We start from the raw sequence: 17,846 nt of genomic DNA, 5'->3' as shown, positions 1-17,846 counted from the left end.
TTGGGCAGCTCAGAAACCATAGTACGTCAATATTTTATCTACATAAAAATCATCCACCTGAGAGACAACTTTTTTCCAATCACTTACTCTGAGGTTGGCAACTGAGACTGTCTAGATGTTTTCGTCCACAGCATAACCTACTTATTGATTTATTTGTCCTGTATCCCCTTCCTGGGAATGAAGGCATAGACCAAGACAGACAGAAGCAGGGATAAACAAACATATACAGGAGGTTATTATGCAGTAGAAAAAGTTATGATGAAATAACTTAAAATGCAGAAATTACTAGAGGAGTTACTAGAGCTGCAGTGCTTTTTTCCATCCCTGGTGTGGTACTGTAAAGCACTTACCTAGCAGTAATATCTGTTGCACTGAACAGGTCTTATTTCTAAATATATAGGCATAGGATTGTATGATTAATTTGCTGTCACAATCATATTCCCCTGTACAATGCCTGCAGCGCTCTGTAACATGTGTAGTGGAGCATTTCTAAAGCTGGCACAAAGAAGTATCTAGCAGCAGTGCAGGTGCTTCTGAAAACATGGGGACATCTCTAGCTTATGCTGTGGCAAGCTAGAGACTGCAGGAGCTCCATAAGCAAAGCCTAATACTACATGTGCAGTGAACAGGATACTGGCACATATATGATAGTGGTGTTAGAGAAAATAACACAGGAAAAGGGCTTTCACCTGAATTATAGTAATGGTTCGCTTATTTCATGCCTGTCAGTTTTGAATATTCATGAGTTCTTCATTTCTTCGTCTCTGTGAATACACACAAATAGGTCGCTCTGTGCATGCAGAGTTAAAGACACATGATTAGTGAGACGTCCCCCGTGGAGCGCATGCTCCGCCCATCCTAGATTCCCCTCAGTTCCTTTTTTCCACCATGTCGTTTAGACGTCTTTTGGAAGAATTGAGCGATGGTCAGTTAGATCTATTCTACTTTAAATTATCTGTCATTCAAATCTACCTCTTTTATTTCCAATCATTGAATCAACATTCCCCTGTAGGTTTGTTCTATTTTTCTCTAGCCATATTTTCGCTTCCCGTCCCCCCCCCAGCCATTTTTTCCTTTTCCCCCCTGCTCTTTATGGCCTCACCAGGCTCATTTAAGTGGTGCATTGTGTGTTTGAATAAAATAACTTTAACAGACAGACATGACTGCTGTTTATTTTGCTTGGGTGAACAACATCCCATCCACTCTTGTGCGGTGTGTAAGAGACTAACGAAGCCAGCTCTCAGACTTAGGCTCCAGAGACTCAGATCTTACCTATGGGAGAAGTCTCTTAACCCTCCCATGGCTTCAATGGAGACAACACAGTCCCCAGAGCCTCCAGTAGAGCAGCAAATTTCATCTCAGCCTGCTCCCAGCTCTGTGACCCCTTCTCCACACCCTAAGGAGAAGTCTAACAAAACCAAATCAGTTTCGAAATCGAAGTCGACATCGATGCTGAAGGCTTCGGCTCAAGCATTTGGCTCGAGTGTCTAAAAAGAAAAAAGACAAAACAACTTCTAAAAAGGCAAAATGGGTCAAGTCTATCCACATCGACCCTCCACAACCAAATTTGCTGTCTCCTTTCATGGAAGAGTCTTCCAGAGATGCTCCAGGGTCCGCATCAGAGAGGGAAGAGCTGCAATTACCATCAGCCCAAGGTCCAGTTTTGACCGGTAGCGTGTCGCCTCATACCAGCCTTTCTATGGATGACATGCAATCCAGCCAGATCTTGGCCCATTTTAGCCCTTCATCAAGGCGGGCAATTGCAATAGAGCTGTCGGGCTCTGAGTCATTGCACCATTCACCTCGATATGCGAACATATCTCACCTCCTCGGTACATGCCACCATACCGGGAATATTACTACTATCCCCAATATCCTTGGTATCATTCTTGTGATGAACGGAGGGAGAGATACCATCATTACGATCCTTACTTACTAGAACCTCAGGATCAATTTTATTATGACAAACCAAAACGTGTCAGATATACTTTGCCATATCAGCCTCGTTATTCACCATCACCGTCTCCTTCTCCACAACATCAACACTGATCACAGCAGTCTATAGCCACTTATCTTGCAGCTCCGGTTCCAGCTAAACCAACCTTGAAGCGCTCGATTCCGACTGCCCACTGTTCTCATTCTAAATGTTCAAAGCAGTCCTCCAAACAATCGCTACAGATCACCACTACATACACAGGTCCCCATCCCCCAGCTGAACCAGAAAGAGGCCTCTCATACCCTCCCCTTCAACTTCATCTGCAAGACCTTCACTACCAAGACCCAGGGATCTATCACCATCTATATCATCATCTTCCATCCAGGAACTTGAATCAGAATCTTCACAGGAATCACCATCTAATCTTCCTACACCCACTTCTGATGTTTATGAAAACCACACTCCATCCCCCGTCTGAAGACTTTACCTCTTATTCCCAATTGATTTCAAGAATGGCCAAATTACTCCAATTAGACATCGAAGAACCACCACCATCCAAAACTGATTTGATTTGCGATGGCATTAATCAGGAAAAAACTCCACCACTCAGCCTTACTTTCATCTCAGCCATGTTAGAACTGATTAAGGAATCGTGGGATAAACCTCCATCTTCTCTGCAAATCTCGAGAAGGACAGAATCATTACAAAACACATGGACCTGACACCGGTTTTCTTACAAAGCATCCTACACCCAATTCTATAATAGTGGAGTCTAATCAGTCTAGAACCCGAAACAAATTTTCAGTTGCTCCAACCAACAGGGAAGGCTGAAAGCTCGATATAATCAGCAGGAGAATTTACTTCCTCATATCATTCATTCTGTGAGTCACAAATTACCAAGCGGCAGTGGGAGCTTACCAGCGCCAGTTGTGGAATAAGATCCCCCCATACTGGAATCGGCTCCTGAATCTGTCAAATCTGAGGCCATTAACATCCATACTGAGGCCACAACAGTAGCTAAGCAGCAAAGGATCACAGCCCATCCTACAGCAGATGTGGCATTGAAATCCTTAGCCACCTCCATAGCTTTACGTCGACATCCATGGCTCAGGTCTACTGGCCTCTGACGATGCAAAATCCAGAATAGAAGATCTGCCGTTCGATGGCACTGGACTTTTCAGTCAGAAAACCGATTAAGTCATGGAGAATCTTCACAAGATAAGAAAAACAGCACGATCCTACTCTGCTCAGCAACCATTCAAATACCAACATCCTCAACATCGTCAGCACCAGTTTTATCAACAATCCTTTCAACTTCAACCATATCAACGGTTTCAGCCTTACCAACAGTATAAACCTCAGTCAGCAGACAAATCATTTAAAGGTCCCTCACCTCCGGTATCGTCCTCCTTTCGAAACCAACAGCAGTCACAATGACACCAGCCCTTTTGTTGACCTCAGAAAAAGGGTAAGCAATAGCCATGATCTGCAACTACCAGTAACTGACTTTCAACATTGATTCCAGACTAGGTTAAACCCATTTTTTCGTCCGTGGCAAGCTATAACTAATGACCAGTGGATTCTCTTTATTATCAAATACGGTTACTTTATAGAGTTTCAGTCCCTTCCACCGACTGCAAAAGTTAAATCTACCCCATACTCCATACTTCTTCAAGAAGAAGTCTCTTCACTTCATCTAAAAAGGGCCATAATCACAGTTCCTTCATCTGACCTGCATAATGGTTTCTCTTCAAGATATTTTACAGTCCCTAAAAAAGACGGAGCACTCCGTCCCATCTTTGATCTCAGGCACCACAACAAATTCATCGGACCGTGAGAATTCAGAATGTTAACTTTAGAAACTATTATTCCTCTACTTTTGCAGGGAGACTGGTTTGTCGTGATTGACCTCCAGGATGCCTATTTCTACATCTTGATTCACCCGCGTCATCACAAATTTCTGTGGTTCCGGTTCAACGACATCACATACCAATTCTGTTCTCTCCCATTCTGTCTATCCACGGCACCAAGGACCTTCACGAAGTGCATGGCATCAGTTGCTGCACATCTTCAGTTTCAGGGCATAAACATCTTTCCCTACATAGATGACTGGCTGATAGTCTTGACATCCTATCACAACAACATCAGAGCCACAACCATTACACTCAACACACTTCAAAGTAAACTTCATAAAATCGCGCCTCGAACCAGTCCAAAAGGTTACTTACAACGGAGCCCTTTTCAACTCCCTGCAAGCCAGAGCATTTCTCCCACAAGAAAGAATCACAAAATTAAAGAACGCCATTCAACCCTTCCAACCTCTAGCTTCCATACCGGCCCATCACATCCAACATCTTCTCAGGCTCATGGCATCTGCGACCTCAGTAATTCAACATGCTCGACTCAAAATGAGATCACTCCAGTACTGGTACCTGTCACTATTCAATCCGATGACAGACCATCCATTTATGAGACTGACAGTAACACTGGAATTAGCCCGACAACTCACCTGGTGGACATCTCTGTTGAACCTACTTGTAGCGCGATCCTTCCTGCTCTTCCAACCAATGGTGCAAGTTACCACTGATGCCAGCCCATCCGGCTGGGGAGCACACTGCCTTCAATACAAGATTCACGGCCTATGGACAAATCAAGAAAAACTGCTACATATCAGTCATAAGCTTCTAGCGATTATCAGAGCTTTCCACGCTTTCCTCCCACTCATTAAGGGGCATGTAGTACAGCTCACCATGGACAATACCATGGCCCTATACTACGTGAACAAGCAAGGAGGCACCCACTCTTTGTCCCTCCTATATCTCACTATTGAGCTATGGGAATGGTGTTACCAACATCACATCTTCCCAATAGCAGTACATATTTCCACAGATGAGAACTACATTGCAGATCATCTCAGCCGTCTAACATCGAGAACACATGAGTTGCCTCTGAACGATTCCATCTTCGATCATCTCTGTCATCGGTGAGGTTTGCCCACCATCGACATCTTTGCTTCAAGAATGAATATCAAGTGCCGCATCTATTGTTCTTGAGCTGGAGCAGACAACAATTCCATCAGAGACGTGTTCATGATAGACTGGGACAAGGAATTACTCTTCCCAACAGTACCACTTATTCAAAGAACAATCATTCGAATTCAACACTTCCACTCGAACGCGATCCTCCTAGCTCCCTGGTGGCCAAAGCAACCGTGGTTCATTCACCTCAGGTCAATGTCAATGGACTCATTCCGACTCATACTGATTCCCGGCCTTCTGACTCAGGACGGCGGGATGGTCTACCATCCAGACATTCCATCGCTGAATCTGGGATGGTATACCATCCAGACATTACATCGCTGAATCTGACAGCTTGGAAGATACACCCACCTTGAAACATGTCCTCGATCGAGCTCAAAAGCCTTCAACCCAACATACGAAAATAAATGGAAAGCATTCCTCACCTTTGTTGAGGCAAATAACTTACCTGTCATACCTGTTTCTTTGAAGACACTACTTACCTTTCTGCTTCACTTGTTTAACTTTGGACTATTTTATTCCACCCTTAAAATCTATTTCACCACCATCGTTGCACATCAGCCGGCTAACTCCAAATCAGCAAAATTTTTGTCTCACCCAACTGTTAAAAAGTTTCTTAAAGGACTCAATAATACTCATCCACCACACCAAGATGTCATCCCTCAATGGTCTTTGCAACTTGTCCTTAATACTCTCATGTGTCCACCTTTTGAACCAATGGCTTCTTCAAATCTCAAGTTGTTACCTTTGAAGACTTCCTTCCTTGTGGCAATAACATCTGCCAAATGAGCCAGTGAACTTGCTTCCCTCCGCTCTGATCCACCCTTCATTCAATTCCATACAGATAAGGTCACATTATATTCTGATGTCTCCTTCCTGCCCAAGATTGTATCAGACTTCCATATTAATTTCCCATCACCATCAACACCTTTTGAGTGCATGCTCCATTCACTAGATGTAAGACACTCTCTTGCCTTTTATATTAACAGGACCAAAGCTTTTAGGAAAACAAATATACTTTTTCTATGCTTCCATGGTCCTCACAAGGGAGCACCAGCCTCCTCACAATCTATTTCCAGATGGATTGTCCAGACCATCTCCTTGGCCTATGAGTTATCAGGCAAGTCATCTTCTGATCATCTAATGGCACATTTTACTAGAGTGCTGTCAATGTCTACTGCCTTCCAGCATGGGATTGAAATACCTCACATCTGCTGTGCTGTGACATGGTCTACCCCATTGACCTTTGTCACACATTACTGTCTAGATGTCAGAGCACAGAGTGATGCTGGATTTAGCAGAGCTGTCTTGGCATCCTTCCTACCATGATGTCCCACCATCCAGTAAGTGAACCTTGCTAGTCACCCATTTGTGTGCATTCACAGAGATCACAAAGAAGAAAAGGAGGTTAACTACCTGTAACCATAGTTCTTTGAGTAGTCCTCTGAATTCACACATCCCACCCATCCTCCCCTCTGTCCATCACAGTTTATCTTCTACCCGGTGGACAATTATCAGGAACTGAGGGGAATCTTGGATAGGCAGAGCATGCGCTCCATGGGGGAACGTCCCACTAATCATGTGTCTTTAAGCTCTAGAATCTTCCAAGACATTCAATGCAGGTGCAGAACATTTGTGTGAATTCACAGAGGACCACTCGAAGAACTATAGTTACAGGTAGGAAACCTCCTTTTTTATTATTCCTGTTGTGTAAGGTCCTTCTAACTGGCAATGACAGAGAGTACACCTGATACTGTAAATAGGGATGTCCTGGTTTGTTTACTGCTGCACCAGGTGTTTGGCAGTTCGGCGCCCCACACCTGCAAGCGGGTGCCTATTTAGAGGCAGCATTCCAGCTTCCCTGCCCCTCCAAGTGCTGCTTATGGGTTCTGTCGCAGCAGTAAATGAACTGGGACAAACCACCAAACTGATGATTTGTGCCCATTTCTAATCATAAACTACTGCATAAACTACTGGATAGTTTATGAACTGTGTGCCTCCATATGCATTATTGGGGACTATAGCCTATGTACTATATAGACTATAGTATATGTGGTCTTCTACTAGTATATTTTAAGAAATATGGTATGACTCTATATTTTGGTAATCTATTAATCTAGCTTCATTCCTTCTGTGCTCTTCTCATGGAGGTGTAGGAATGAGACTATTTCCACAGACGTTTTGGAAACGTCATTGCAAGACGGTGTCTTCAGCAAAACATCTATTTTACTCTTGCTGGAGATAATAATATGGATTAGAAAAGCTGACTTCAGTTTGCTTAAGTTTTTATGAGGTCAGAAAACTGCATTCTATAGCAGAAGCACAGATAATACTAGGGTGCTTCCAGATAGGATGTTTATTGTAAAACCACACTGCCTCATTCGTGAACTTTTATGGGGAATCCAGACGATGTCATCTTCCATTTATAACTGTCCTGTTTCTCCAAAACACTTTTCCAGGTTTTTTTTTTCTTTTCAGATAAAAGTATTTTGATAGTACCTTCAGAGCTTCTTGTGGTCATAACGCTGAAAATGTAATTTGAAAATCAGATTGTTCTGTTGCTGAAAAATAAATTCAGATTTATTTTTAACATTGCAGTGCAAAGATCTGAGCTGGTCATCTAACTTTGGAGAACATGCTTATATTTCTATCAAGGGAATCCTTACACTACCCAAACCAATACAGTTCAGGTGTTCAGCAAAAGAAGCTTCCAATGTAAGTCATATTATAAGAATTCTATAAAGGGAGAACAGCACTTTTTCTGGCCTGAAATGGTGGCCCAGGCCAGCAGTAAAAGACCTGCTCCACCATAGGTTTGCCATAGGTTTGTGAAAGAAAAAGAAGTACGTTCTTGGAGTCCCGAATTAAAACAATGGGCAATGAATATTAAGCAGCAGCAAGAAGGGGTTAATGCCAGTGCACTTTCCATCATATGCAGCAGCAGCTAGTGAATAATTTTTTGTTAACCCTGAGGGGTTACACAGAGCCGGAAGAAACTAGCACTGTGTATAGCCCCCCCCCCAACAGCAGTACCAGTAGTTGTATTCTAGAATCCAAATCCCTCCCACCTGCAACAAGATGGCAAGCTTTCTGGAACACTGTCTTCACAAACATGGAAAGGGCCTATCCTCTAGAGACACCACCCCGGAGGAAGAACATGGCAGAGTAAAAAACAAATGAAAATGTGGGTGTCGCAATCAATAGAAAAACCCTGCCTATTTGTAAAGTGACACTGGCTTTAACAAGGCTGTCTTCAATACTGGATGTGTGTGTGTGTGTGTGTGTGTGGGTGGGTGGGTGGTGTGTACATGCACATGCACATGCATGCACATGTGCACACAAACACATCTTGTTGGTATTAGATTAAATGTTTCATTTTTTCCATTTAATAATTTATTGTCCTCACCTTCCAGGTTATAGAATTCATGGAAACTTTTGTGTTTGCTATCAAATTGCAACTCCTACAGACTGCAAGATTAGTATTCAAAGTGCAAGTTCAGACTGCTAGGAAAAAAACTATAGGAGAGTGCACACTGCCGCTGCGAGATCTCAGCTCACAAGAAACAGACCACAGTTTGACGATAGTATCTCCATCCAAAACTTCAGTAAGTTAATGGGTTCCAGGGAGACTTAGAAGTTATCTGGAAATAATACCATGTGGGACACTTCTGAATACTGGTGAGAATCCTAGACTGGATAGACTCAGAACAGATTCTCACTGGAGAATGGGTATGTGACAGTCTTTACCACTTCCCCTTACCATCTGCAGCCTATAGTGCCACTATTTTTGTTTCAGGGAGTCCCCTGATCCTCCAAAATAGTTTTTGTGAGAAATTAGGCAGTAGGGAAAAAATAGAATCTGAGAATAATGTACCCCCTTGATGTGCAGGGGAAGTCCCCCTATCTAGAGTCCTTTTCAATTGCTAAGGTACAAAAACATTATAACAATTAAGTATTTGCTCTGCATTTCAACTGAAATGAAAATAAGAGATAACAGGTGAGTGAACAAACTGTCATGTGTTCTTCTTATGGGTAGACTCATCCCAGTAGGTTTAATTACATCTTCTTATATGCTACTGGAGGATTATAAAATTATCCCTGTTTATCTCAGAAAGTGCTTAAACTATAACTCTACTAGCTGCATTATTACATTTTTTAAAGATTTCTCTGTGTTGCATAAAAGTGTGTGTCCTATAGTAACGGAAGTTGGCCAGAATCTTACTGATGATTTAAACTGCATAACTCTGTTATGCAAATTGCAGATAACTGATCATGTTACAAGGCGTGCAACCTATTGCACAATAGGCATTCACTAAAATAACTAGGTATGTTTAGCTTAACAGAGATTTAAATTTCGAAGTATGTAAAAAAGTTAACTATACAAAGCCAGAAAGACTCCACAGGCTAATGGCCAAGATAACAAACAAGAGTCCTCCAGCACTGCCTTTTGTGCTGATCCCTCCAGGAGTAGTCTGAGCCACTTTAAAACAGTATCTCCAAGTCCCATTCCAGAGAGACAGCTCAGAAGACTACTGTGGTCCGTGGTATCAAATTTAGCTGGGAGCCCCAGCAGAACAATCAGGAATACAATATCCCTGTCCGGTTCCTAGCATGGGCCATCTACCAAGGCAACCAAAGCCATATTTGCCCAAAGCAAGGCCAGAAGCCAGATTAAAATAGTCTAGAAAATCAATTTTCTCCAGGAATCCTTGGAGGTATTCAGCCTTGAGCCTGCTATTACTGTTAATTTCTATGCATTGTGATTTTCACAAAACGTAGGGAATAAGCTTGCGCAAATTGTCGACATCAGCGGCTGGTTGCTAAGAGCTGAAGGAAAAAACATTATAAAGCTTTAACAAATTGATGGTCTGTATGAAACATGAATCTAGAACAGCTGTGATTAACCAAGGCAATAAACAATTAAAAAACGTGTTCTCAGACATGCTTATGATATGGCATAAAATCCTTTTATTGAGAACTAAAATGTAGGGCGGCATGCATTTGTAATGAGTCGAAAGGCATTCAAGTGTATTCAATCTAACAGGTGACAGATGGACTTTAATCATGGACTCTTGCCACTTTATGCTTTCGCACAAGAAAGGCATGTTGATGCTGCATTTGCTAAAATTTGAAGGAAACAGTTTAAAGAGCAGTGAAATTAGTTGCAGGAGGCCGAAGAGATTTGTTTTCCTTCTAACAGGAGTCACTTCTTCCACACAGCAAACAACTTTTGAAATGTATAGAAGCTGGAAAAAAACAGCTTGTGAGGGAGGCTTACTCTTTTTATAGCCCATGGGCCTCTCCCTCTGCTCCCATTTTATTAAAAACAGAATCTTGCCTCCAAGAGCTGCAGTTTCCGTCTAAAACAAGGTGTAACCCTATGTCTTGTTTTAGCAAATAAATAAAATGAATGGGTGAGTGAATGAGTACTTTAATGAAAAATTGAGGTGTTTTGACCACATGAGGCTGCCGTACTGTAGCTTAAGAGGAGTGTGGCGGTGAAAAATGGCCTGTAACCTACAACGTTGCCTAGCTAGGGAAGAGGAGGGTTTAACTTCGTTGCTGTAAGTGCCACTTCTGACCTCAGGCAACCCTATGAAATAGTGACCCCCCAAAGTCCTATCAGAAGTCCTATCTACATCAGATCTTGTAGACTCAAGGCTATGGCTTCCAAAAGAGTCCAATAGATAAAGTACTGAAAGGAGTATTAAGCGACTAAACTAGCATTTTGATGTGTCAAATTAGAAAGTCATTAATACAGAGAAGCTCTTCACTTAACATCTGTAGAATAAAGGCTTATGTTTTTGATCTGTGCAAGCTGGTTAAGATACAAATAGAATATGTTTTTTTCTTTCTCATTCTCTGTGCAGGTGTGTTCTGCAGAACTCAAAATAGGCACCTGTTTTCAAGCAGTAAACAGCCGGATCCAGTTGCAAATTCTTGAAGCCCAAAACCTTCCAAGCTCATCCACACCACTGTCTTCAAGTAAGCATTGCATTCCTTTTGTGTGTCTTTTTGAAAATATTTGGGGTAGGTAGAGTAGAATAGTTCAGACATTATCAGTGTTTTGACATAAACGTGATATGTTGATTTTAGTTTTGCGTCTGTGCCGTCATTAATAGCAGTACTTATACATTGTTCAGTTATGTTTTACTTGGTGTGAAGTGATGTATTTTTGTGTTTTTTGGAAAACAAAATTGAAAAGGATAGGCAAGAAGCAAAAGTAAAAGGTGACAGAAGTGAGGTCAGAATCCAGAATGCAGTTTTTCAGTGATTGTCACATAGAGGCAAAGAAAAATATTATAATAAGTGCAGAAAAATAGAGAAGAACAACAAAAGAGGAAAAACAAGACAAGAAACCAAAGGGAAATTTAATACTAGATTAGGAATGCTGAATGAGCTACATGGAAGCACACTGTCTGACCAGGAGAAAATAAAGAGAAGGTGGAAACAGTATACTGAAGACCAGAACAGAAGACTCCTTTGAAAAGGAATCATATGCTGAAGAACCTGCAGTTCTAGAAAATGAAGTGAAAGCTGTTCTGAAAGCACTGGGAAGAAATAAATCATCATAAGTAGATGGGATAACAATAGAATTATTTCAAGCCACTGAAACTGTCAAAATCCTAACAAAAATATGCCAGCAAATATGGAAAATAAAACAATGGCCCACAGACTGGAAGCATTCAATATACATTCCAACCCCCAAGAAAGGAGATGCCATATTTGAGTGCAGTAACTGGAGGACAATTGCACTAATTTCCCATGCAAACAAAGTGATGCTCAAGGTGCTACAAAAAAGGCTTTTACCTAATATAGAACAAGAAGTGCCTGATGTTCAAGCTGGATTCCGAAACGGAAGAGGCACTCAAGATTATACTGCAAATATCCACTGATTTCAGAATAAGATTAGTGTCTGCTTGACTACAGCAAAGCTTTTCATTGTGTGGATCATGAGAAACTATGGGTTGTTCTGAAATAAATGGCTGTGCTTAGCACATTGTTGTCCTGATGTGTAACCTGTATTATGAATTCTGGGGGTAGACCCTAGTTCTATTATAACCCAGTATGGGTGCAGTCTGTATCTGTGCACAAAGATACATGCAATCCCACAGGGTGGGATATAAGGCCTCTCTCTGTGACATGTGATAAGGAAAGGGATTGTATTAGTTTTAGTAACTATCAGAAAATGTTCTTACATTTATTGAATTATAAAACAAAATAAGGTGAAAATTTTTAAAATACTATTTGTGTCTCATTTTTTCTGGCGTAGATTATTTTGTGAAGGCTGTTATGCTTAGCAGTGAAGGACTCGTTAATAAGAAAAAGACCCGACTACTGAAATCCACAAGTGGTCATGTAAAGTGGGGAGAAACTATGATTTTTCCAGTGAGTCAGAATGAATATGGGATAAATTTTCTCATCAAACTTTATAGCAGGAGCTCAGTAAGAAGAAAACACTGCTTGGGACAGGTTAGTTTATTTCTCCTATCCTTTGGTTAGCATTTTTCAAGAAGTAGCTGTATTAATCTGCTGGCAGGGAAAAAAGGAAGGACAAAATATTTTGGCACTTTAATGACTAACAGATTTGTTTCTCTCTGTGTTTTCATGTTTTCTACTTTTTATGTGTGAAAAAGTGAATCTTTATCCACAGTAGCTCACACTGAACCAAATCTTTAATGTGCCATAATACTTTGTCTCGTCTTTCTTCTTTTTTCCATATAAATTTGCCAACATGGAGGTTAGTTTGTCTTAAAATTAAAAAATAATTAGGTCACAGCTCAGCTATTTTCATGGGTAGTGCAAGGTTTTCCACAACCTGAAGTAGGAAGCTGTTTGTGCCCCTGTCCTATTGTGCAAAGGCTAGAGTCACTGACATGCCATGCAACTTTTTTACTGCACACAAAACCCATAGGAGTACCACACACTGCCTCATCCAGCTTATGCAGCATAAATTTATGTCAGCCAGGTTTCAACTAGAGATAGGCACAAATCAGAAAAATGGAGATTCATTTTTATTTGTGAGTCATCAAGGTTGACAAATAACAAATTTACGGGGGGGTGGGTGTTCTGGTGAATTGATGAACTGGTTTTTGCCTAGAGACAACAAAATTACAGAGAAGCTTCCCCTGACTCTCCTCTTCTCCTCTGGTGAAGTTTGGGTTTTGGACATCCAAGTTTTACACCCACAAGTGGGTCCCTCCAGGAAAGTGCCCTTTAGTAGCTGGCTTGGGGAAACCCAATCTTCACCAAACATGGAGGGATTTTAGAGGAGAGTCAGAGGAAGCTTCTCTGAAGTTTTGGTGTCTCTGGGTGCCTGGGAGGTGGGGTTATAGCCCAAAAAATTGACAAATCAAACTTGCTAAAAATTCATTGATTCCTATTCATCAGGGGCATTGATTTGTATGAATATGAACTGACAAATTTTTGATAAATTTTGTAATGCATTTTTCAGTTTGTGCCCATCTAGTTTCAACCAATAGAAATTATCTGTCAGAAAGAAGCCATGAAAGAAACAACTGAAATAAGAGGTCTTAATCTTAACGTGCGAAGGAGCATGGCTATAAAATTCTATACAAGTGTTGATAGAATCTACTTGCAATATTTTTGCCCAATAAATTGTGCCAGGGAGAAACCAGGAAGTTGATAGTGTGTGTGTCATACAGGTTTCTGTTCTACTCGGAGTAGCAAGTAAGGAGTTAAAAAAACACATATAGTCCAAGTACAGCATGCATGTGGTGAAGCTTTTGGTAAATGCCATTAGCCAGAAATCTCACTCATCCTGCAGATTAGGGGATGTCTAGCCAACATACTGTCACAGAATTATGGTTTTCTCTCTTGATTTATGTGAACAACAGTGTATTCATTGAATACAATGAAACCCACAGAGAGATTCAATATTTTCCTGAAATTTGTACTGTCCAATTTATTTGTTGTGTTCTTTGTTGACTTGATTTGTAGTGATGAAATATATGTCAGGAATGGCTTTTGCTGTATTTCTTGTTAGAACTCCCTTTCTTCTTCTTCTTCTTCTCATGCAGGTCTGGCTAAGCAGTGAGAGCAGCAGTACTGAAGCTGCTGATCAGTGGCGAGACACAATTGCTAATCCAGAGAAGGTTGTTGTTAAGTGGCATAATGTTTGCCATGCATAATGGTGCCGTGGACAGTACTTTTAGTACTATCTGGACTTCAGCAAAGAGGCTTCTGCACTTATTTAAAATAAACAGCTATTTTTTGGGAGAGAAGGAAAATAAATGTTTACATGGATCATATACCATGTCGCTTCTGAACAGTAGAATGAGTAAAAGATCAATTGTGTTGAGGGGGCAAAAGACTAAGTGGAGACTCTTAGCAGTGTCCATGGAATTCAAAGTCTTTGCAAAATTAGTGGCCTGACTATTGACTAGTTTTTATTTTCTGTAACGATTATATATAAAACGTATGTATTTATGCACATCTTTAAAAAAGAAACTGAGACGATTGTATATTTATGCTCATCTTAAAATGAAGTTGTTCTCAAGTACTTCAATCAAACTTTAATTGGAAGGGATTTCCTTTGCAAAGACTTGTTTCCTTGCTTTTTATCAGTTGAAAACTGTGTCTCAGCTACCACCTTGTCTCTGAAACTATTCTATTGATATATTTCTGATTCTGTCATAAGCAGGAGGGATGAGGGTAGTATTTTACAAAACCTTAAAGCTTCTGATTAATTTTGAAGAATGCACACTTGTCATGATGGGTGTTGGATTTTAAGGGAAAGAGAAGGCTGGCATATCAAAAGACCTACCTTGCACAAAATAATCTGGCATTTTCTGCATCTTTTCAAAGCAGAAGTGCCAAGTCACAATTTCCTGCCATATATTTGGATATTAGACTGAGTTCACAGCTGTGAACAGAGAAGTTAGGTTAATAGTGAGCCCATTAAGGGGCAGGAGGTTGTACATGTGAGCCTCTTGTTCCAGGCCAAAAGCCAGTAGGGCAAGAATCTGAGCTTTCCTTTGAATCGGAAGACTGCACTGAAGCACTGTTCCTAACCTTGTGCACACCAGGTATATGGGATCCCGTATTCTAGCTCCCCGATTTATAACCATGTTGACTGGAATTATTGGGAGCTGTAGGCCAAAGCTTTATTTAGCCCTTTGAAATGAGAGGAATAAAGCAAAGTGTCTGACACTATAAGAAATGAGTCCACTCCTGCTTTTCAGTGTCTGGAGTTAAATGGGTCAAGAGTTTGTTGTAAATTGTGGATTAGATGCGTAAATAATCTATGGATAGCCAAACTAGCATGTGTATGTTGAGAGATTGCAGTCATTGTGAACTGGAGTCTGAGGGTCCAGTAGCACAGCTACAGTATAACCATGCTTCTGCTCCCACCTGCTTTCCAGTTCAGTAGTCTAGAGACAAATCTGCTTTGAGGCAAAACGGCTGCAGTGTGTGCTAGAATTACAACAATAGGATGATCCACACATGAATTTGACGAACAACATTTGAAATGAGTTTCCATGGGAATATTAAATGCATTTTATCCAATTCATTTGAAAGGATCCATAGCCTCCTTAATCAGATTAGACATGTCCACTTTAACTTAGAAAAAAAAATCAGTTTTCTGAAAACCTGCTGTTGTATTCACTTGAATAGAAGATTTGATCTAGTGCTAATCCTTGTGCTGGCATTGCCATGGATATTGTTTCTGTTTCTAAGTAACAACTAAGATACATAGGCACAGATACAAGCCACTTAAAATATGTTACAGCCAGAACTATTGCAGTATACTTGCACCATCTATCATTTTTATAGATTCTTAAAATTTCAGAAGTTCTGTTTGTAATACTGACAGAGTCTGTGGAGAGAACATGTCCATATTCCTGGGAAGATCAGCTAATGTACAAATAGTCACTGAATCCCCCAAATAAGAATAAATAAGTTGATTTTGTGCAGTTTGGGCACTCGGGCTCAAAAAGGTTCGCCATCATTGTGCTAGGGCCTTATAGTCTACATATAAAGTATGTTTTCCACTATTGAGCTACAATTCCTCCCCAAGCCTACAACATGCTGTATAGCTTCTAGACTAAGCACATACTCAAATGATGCATAATGCATTGGGCACCACTCAGACAGAATGGCTTCATTAACAATGCTACAGGGTAAAGTAGATGGTAAATTAGCATAAATTTCCCCAATATGATTTCAGTACAATGCCCAAAGGAAATTTGGGAGTTGAGGGAGAAAGGAAACAGCCACCAACACACTATGTGCACCTTGGTGGAAGTGAGCTTAAGCACAGTAGCATTTATGAATTTGGTTTGCATTATACATGGCCACCTGCTGGATCTCAAGAGGGATTTTGGAAGCCTTTGATACAGCCCTTCCACAAATAGTAGTAATTCCCTTTATTACTAACGGCTCTTTGGCCATGTTCTGAAGGTTGTTCTTCCTAATGTTTTGCCAGTCTCTGTGGCCAGCATCTTCAGAGGACAGTATATTATAAGTAATAGATTATGATTCTATGATATTATGTTTCTGAATCCACTATTCAAAATGCCAGTAAAAGCCCAATATTGTGCCTATGTTGCCAGCTGGAAAAAGGATGCCAGGTTTTACATAGCAAAGGACAATCTGGATGCTGGCAACATCATGGCAGCAGTCAAAGTGGTCTCAGGATACTCTCTTGTGCTCACTACCATTTGCAAAGAGACATCAAGCAAGGAAAAATCTGAGAAGCTGACTCCATTTTTCATCAATTAACCACTTGTGACGTCATGGTACATAACATCTCTGTATGGTTTTTTTTAAAGAATCAGTTGTATAGTAACAAGTAAAATGGTTGAGTCTATGCCAGAATATAGGCACTAAGGCTCTGCTTACATTGAGTAAACTCAAAAACCCTTTTGCCCAAATTTCCCCTTATTGGCGCAGAGCAGACTGATTGGTGCACCTGTGCCATATTTGGTACTTATCTAAAGCCCAGTTTCAAAGTTATAATTTTTTGTGAAGGCTGCCCTTTTTTAGATTTGCCTTGTACAATGTTGATTTGCTCTACCAGGAAAAGATTACTCCATTACTTCCTTTGAATTGATAAATTCACACTTGGGCAGTAATAATGAATGTATGAAGTTAGATGTATGTGTCTAGCAGATGTTTTGATTTGGTAAATGTATCCCGTCAGCATTCTCTCAGTTTTTAAATGTTTCAGGGGGGATCATTTTGTAACAAGAGAACCACACACACTGATATATCTATCTACTGATGCATGGCAGGAAAGATATGGCATGACATGTCAATTTTAAATGAATTTCAGATATCAGTTCATGCCTTAGGACTGGACATTCTGAGAGCACTGTTCAGGTCATTCTTTAACTAATTGTTGCCTATACAGCTGAATCAACAAAATAAAAAATAACAGTACATTTGCTTGTTTTCTTTCTATACATACACATTTTAGTAAGTTGCCGAAAATACAAGGCACAGAGCATTTCAGGGAGTTATCAAATGATGCCTTATTTATATACCATTCTGTCAATGTGATGTTTCAAGAAAGTTTCATCAGTTGTGCATTTTATGAACTGCAATGTATTGCTACCTATACTGATAATGTCTAATTATTTTCTTTATTCTTATCAGAGCATTGCATAATTTAAAATTATGGACAGATATGAAATATAAGTAAAAATTTTAAAATATGCATATATTAGTTTAAATTATTATATGAAAATATAATGAAAAAATGTACTGCTTTCTGTGAATTATTTCATGCTTTTTCGGTGTTCCTTTTCCTCCTTTTTGTAATGAAGCAATGGCCAACCTATGGAGAATGCTTGCATGAGTTTATTTATTTATTTATTTATTTATTTATTTATTTATTTATTTATTTA

General features: G+C 40.2%; 1 protein-coding gene and 1 long non-coding RNA gene across 4 annotated transcripts in view; one reads left to right on the top strand and one right to left on the bottom strand.

Annotated features, from left to right (window-relative positions):
- The window catches only part of TC2N (tandem C2 domains, nuclear), a 77,314-nt gene extending 59,528 nt beyond the window's left edge, over positions 1 to 17,786 (top strand). For all 3 annotated transcript variants that reach the window (XM_020802235.3, XM_020802236.3, XM_020802234.3), the window contains 5 exons: positions 7,573 to 7,689; positions 8,388 to 8,579; positions 10,845 to 10,959; positions 12,248 to 12,447; positions 14,016 to 17,786. In XM_020802235.3, coding sequence (XP_020657894.3) covers positions 7,573 to 7,689; positions 8,388 to 8,579; positions 10,845 to 10,959; positions 12,248 to 12,447; positions 14,016 to 14,126 — 735 coding nt within the window. In that variant the 3' untranslated portion in view covers positions 14,127 to 17,786. The remainder of the gene's footprint in view (positions 1 to 7,572; positions 7,690 to 8,387; positions 8,580 to 10,844; positions 10,960 to 12,247; positions 12,448 to 14,015) is intronic.
- Positions 11,267 to 17,846, bottom strand: part of LOC144586071 (uncharacterized) — a 159,450-nt gene continuing 152,870 nt past the window's right edge. Inside the window, exon 2 of the long non-coding RNA XR_013540793.1 lies at positions 11,267 to 17,214. This is a non-coding gene — a long non-coding RNA (uncharacterized LOC144586071). The remainder of the gene's footprint in view (positions 17,215 to 17,846) is intronic.

The sequence above is a fragment of the Pogona vitticeps genome, chromosome 1 (assembly GCF_051106095.1).
Source record: "Pogona vitticeps strain Pit_001003342236 chromosome 1, PviZW2.1, whole genome shotgun sequence".
NCBI lineage: Eukaryota > Metazoa > Chordata > Lepidosauria > Squamata > Agamidae > Pogona > Pogona vitticeps.
This window is presented reverse-complemented; position numbering and strand designations above follow the sequence as displayed.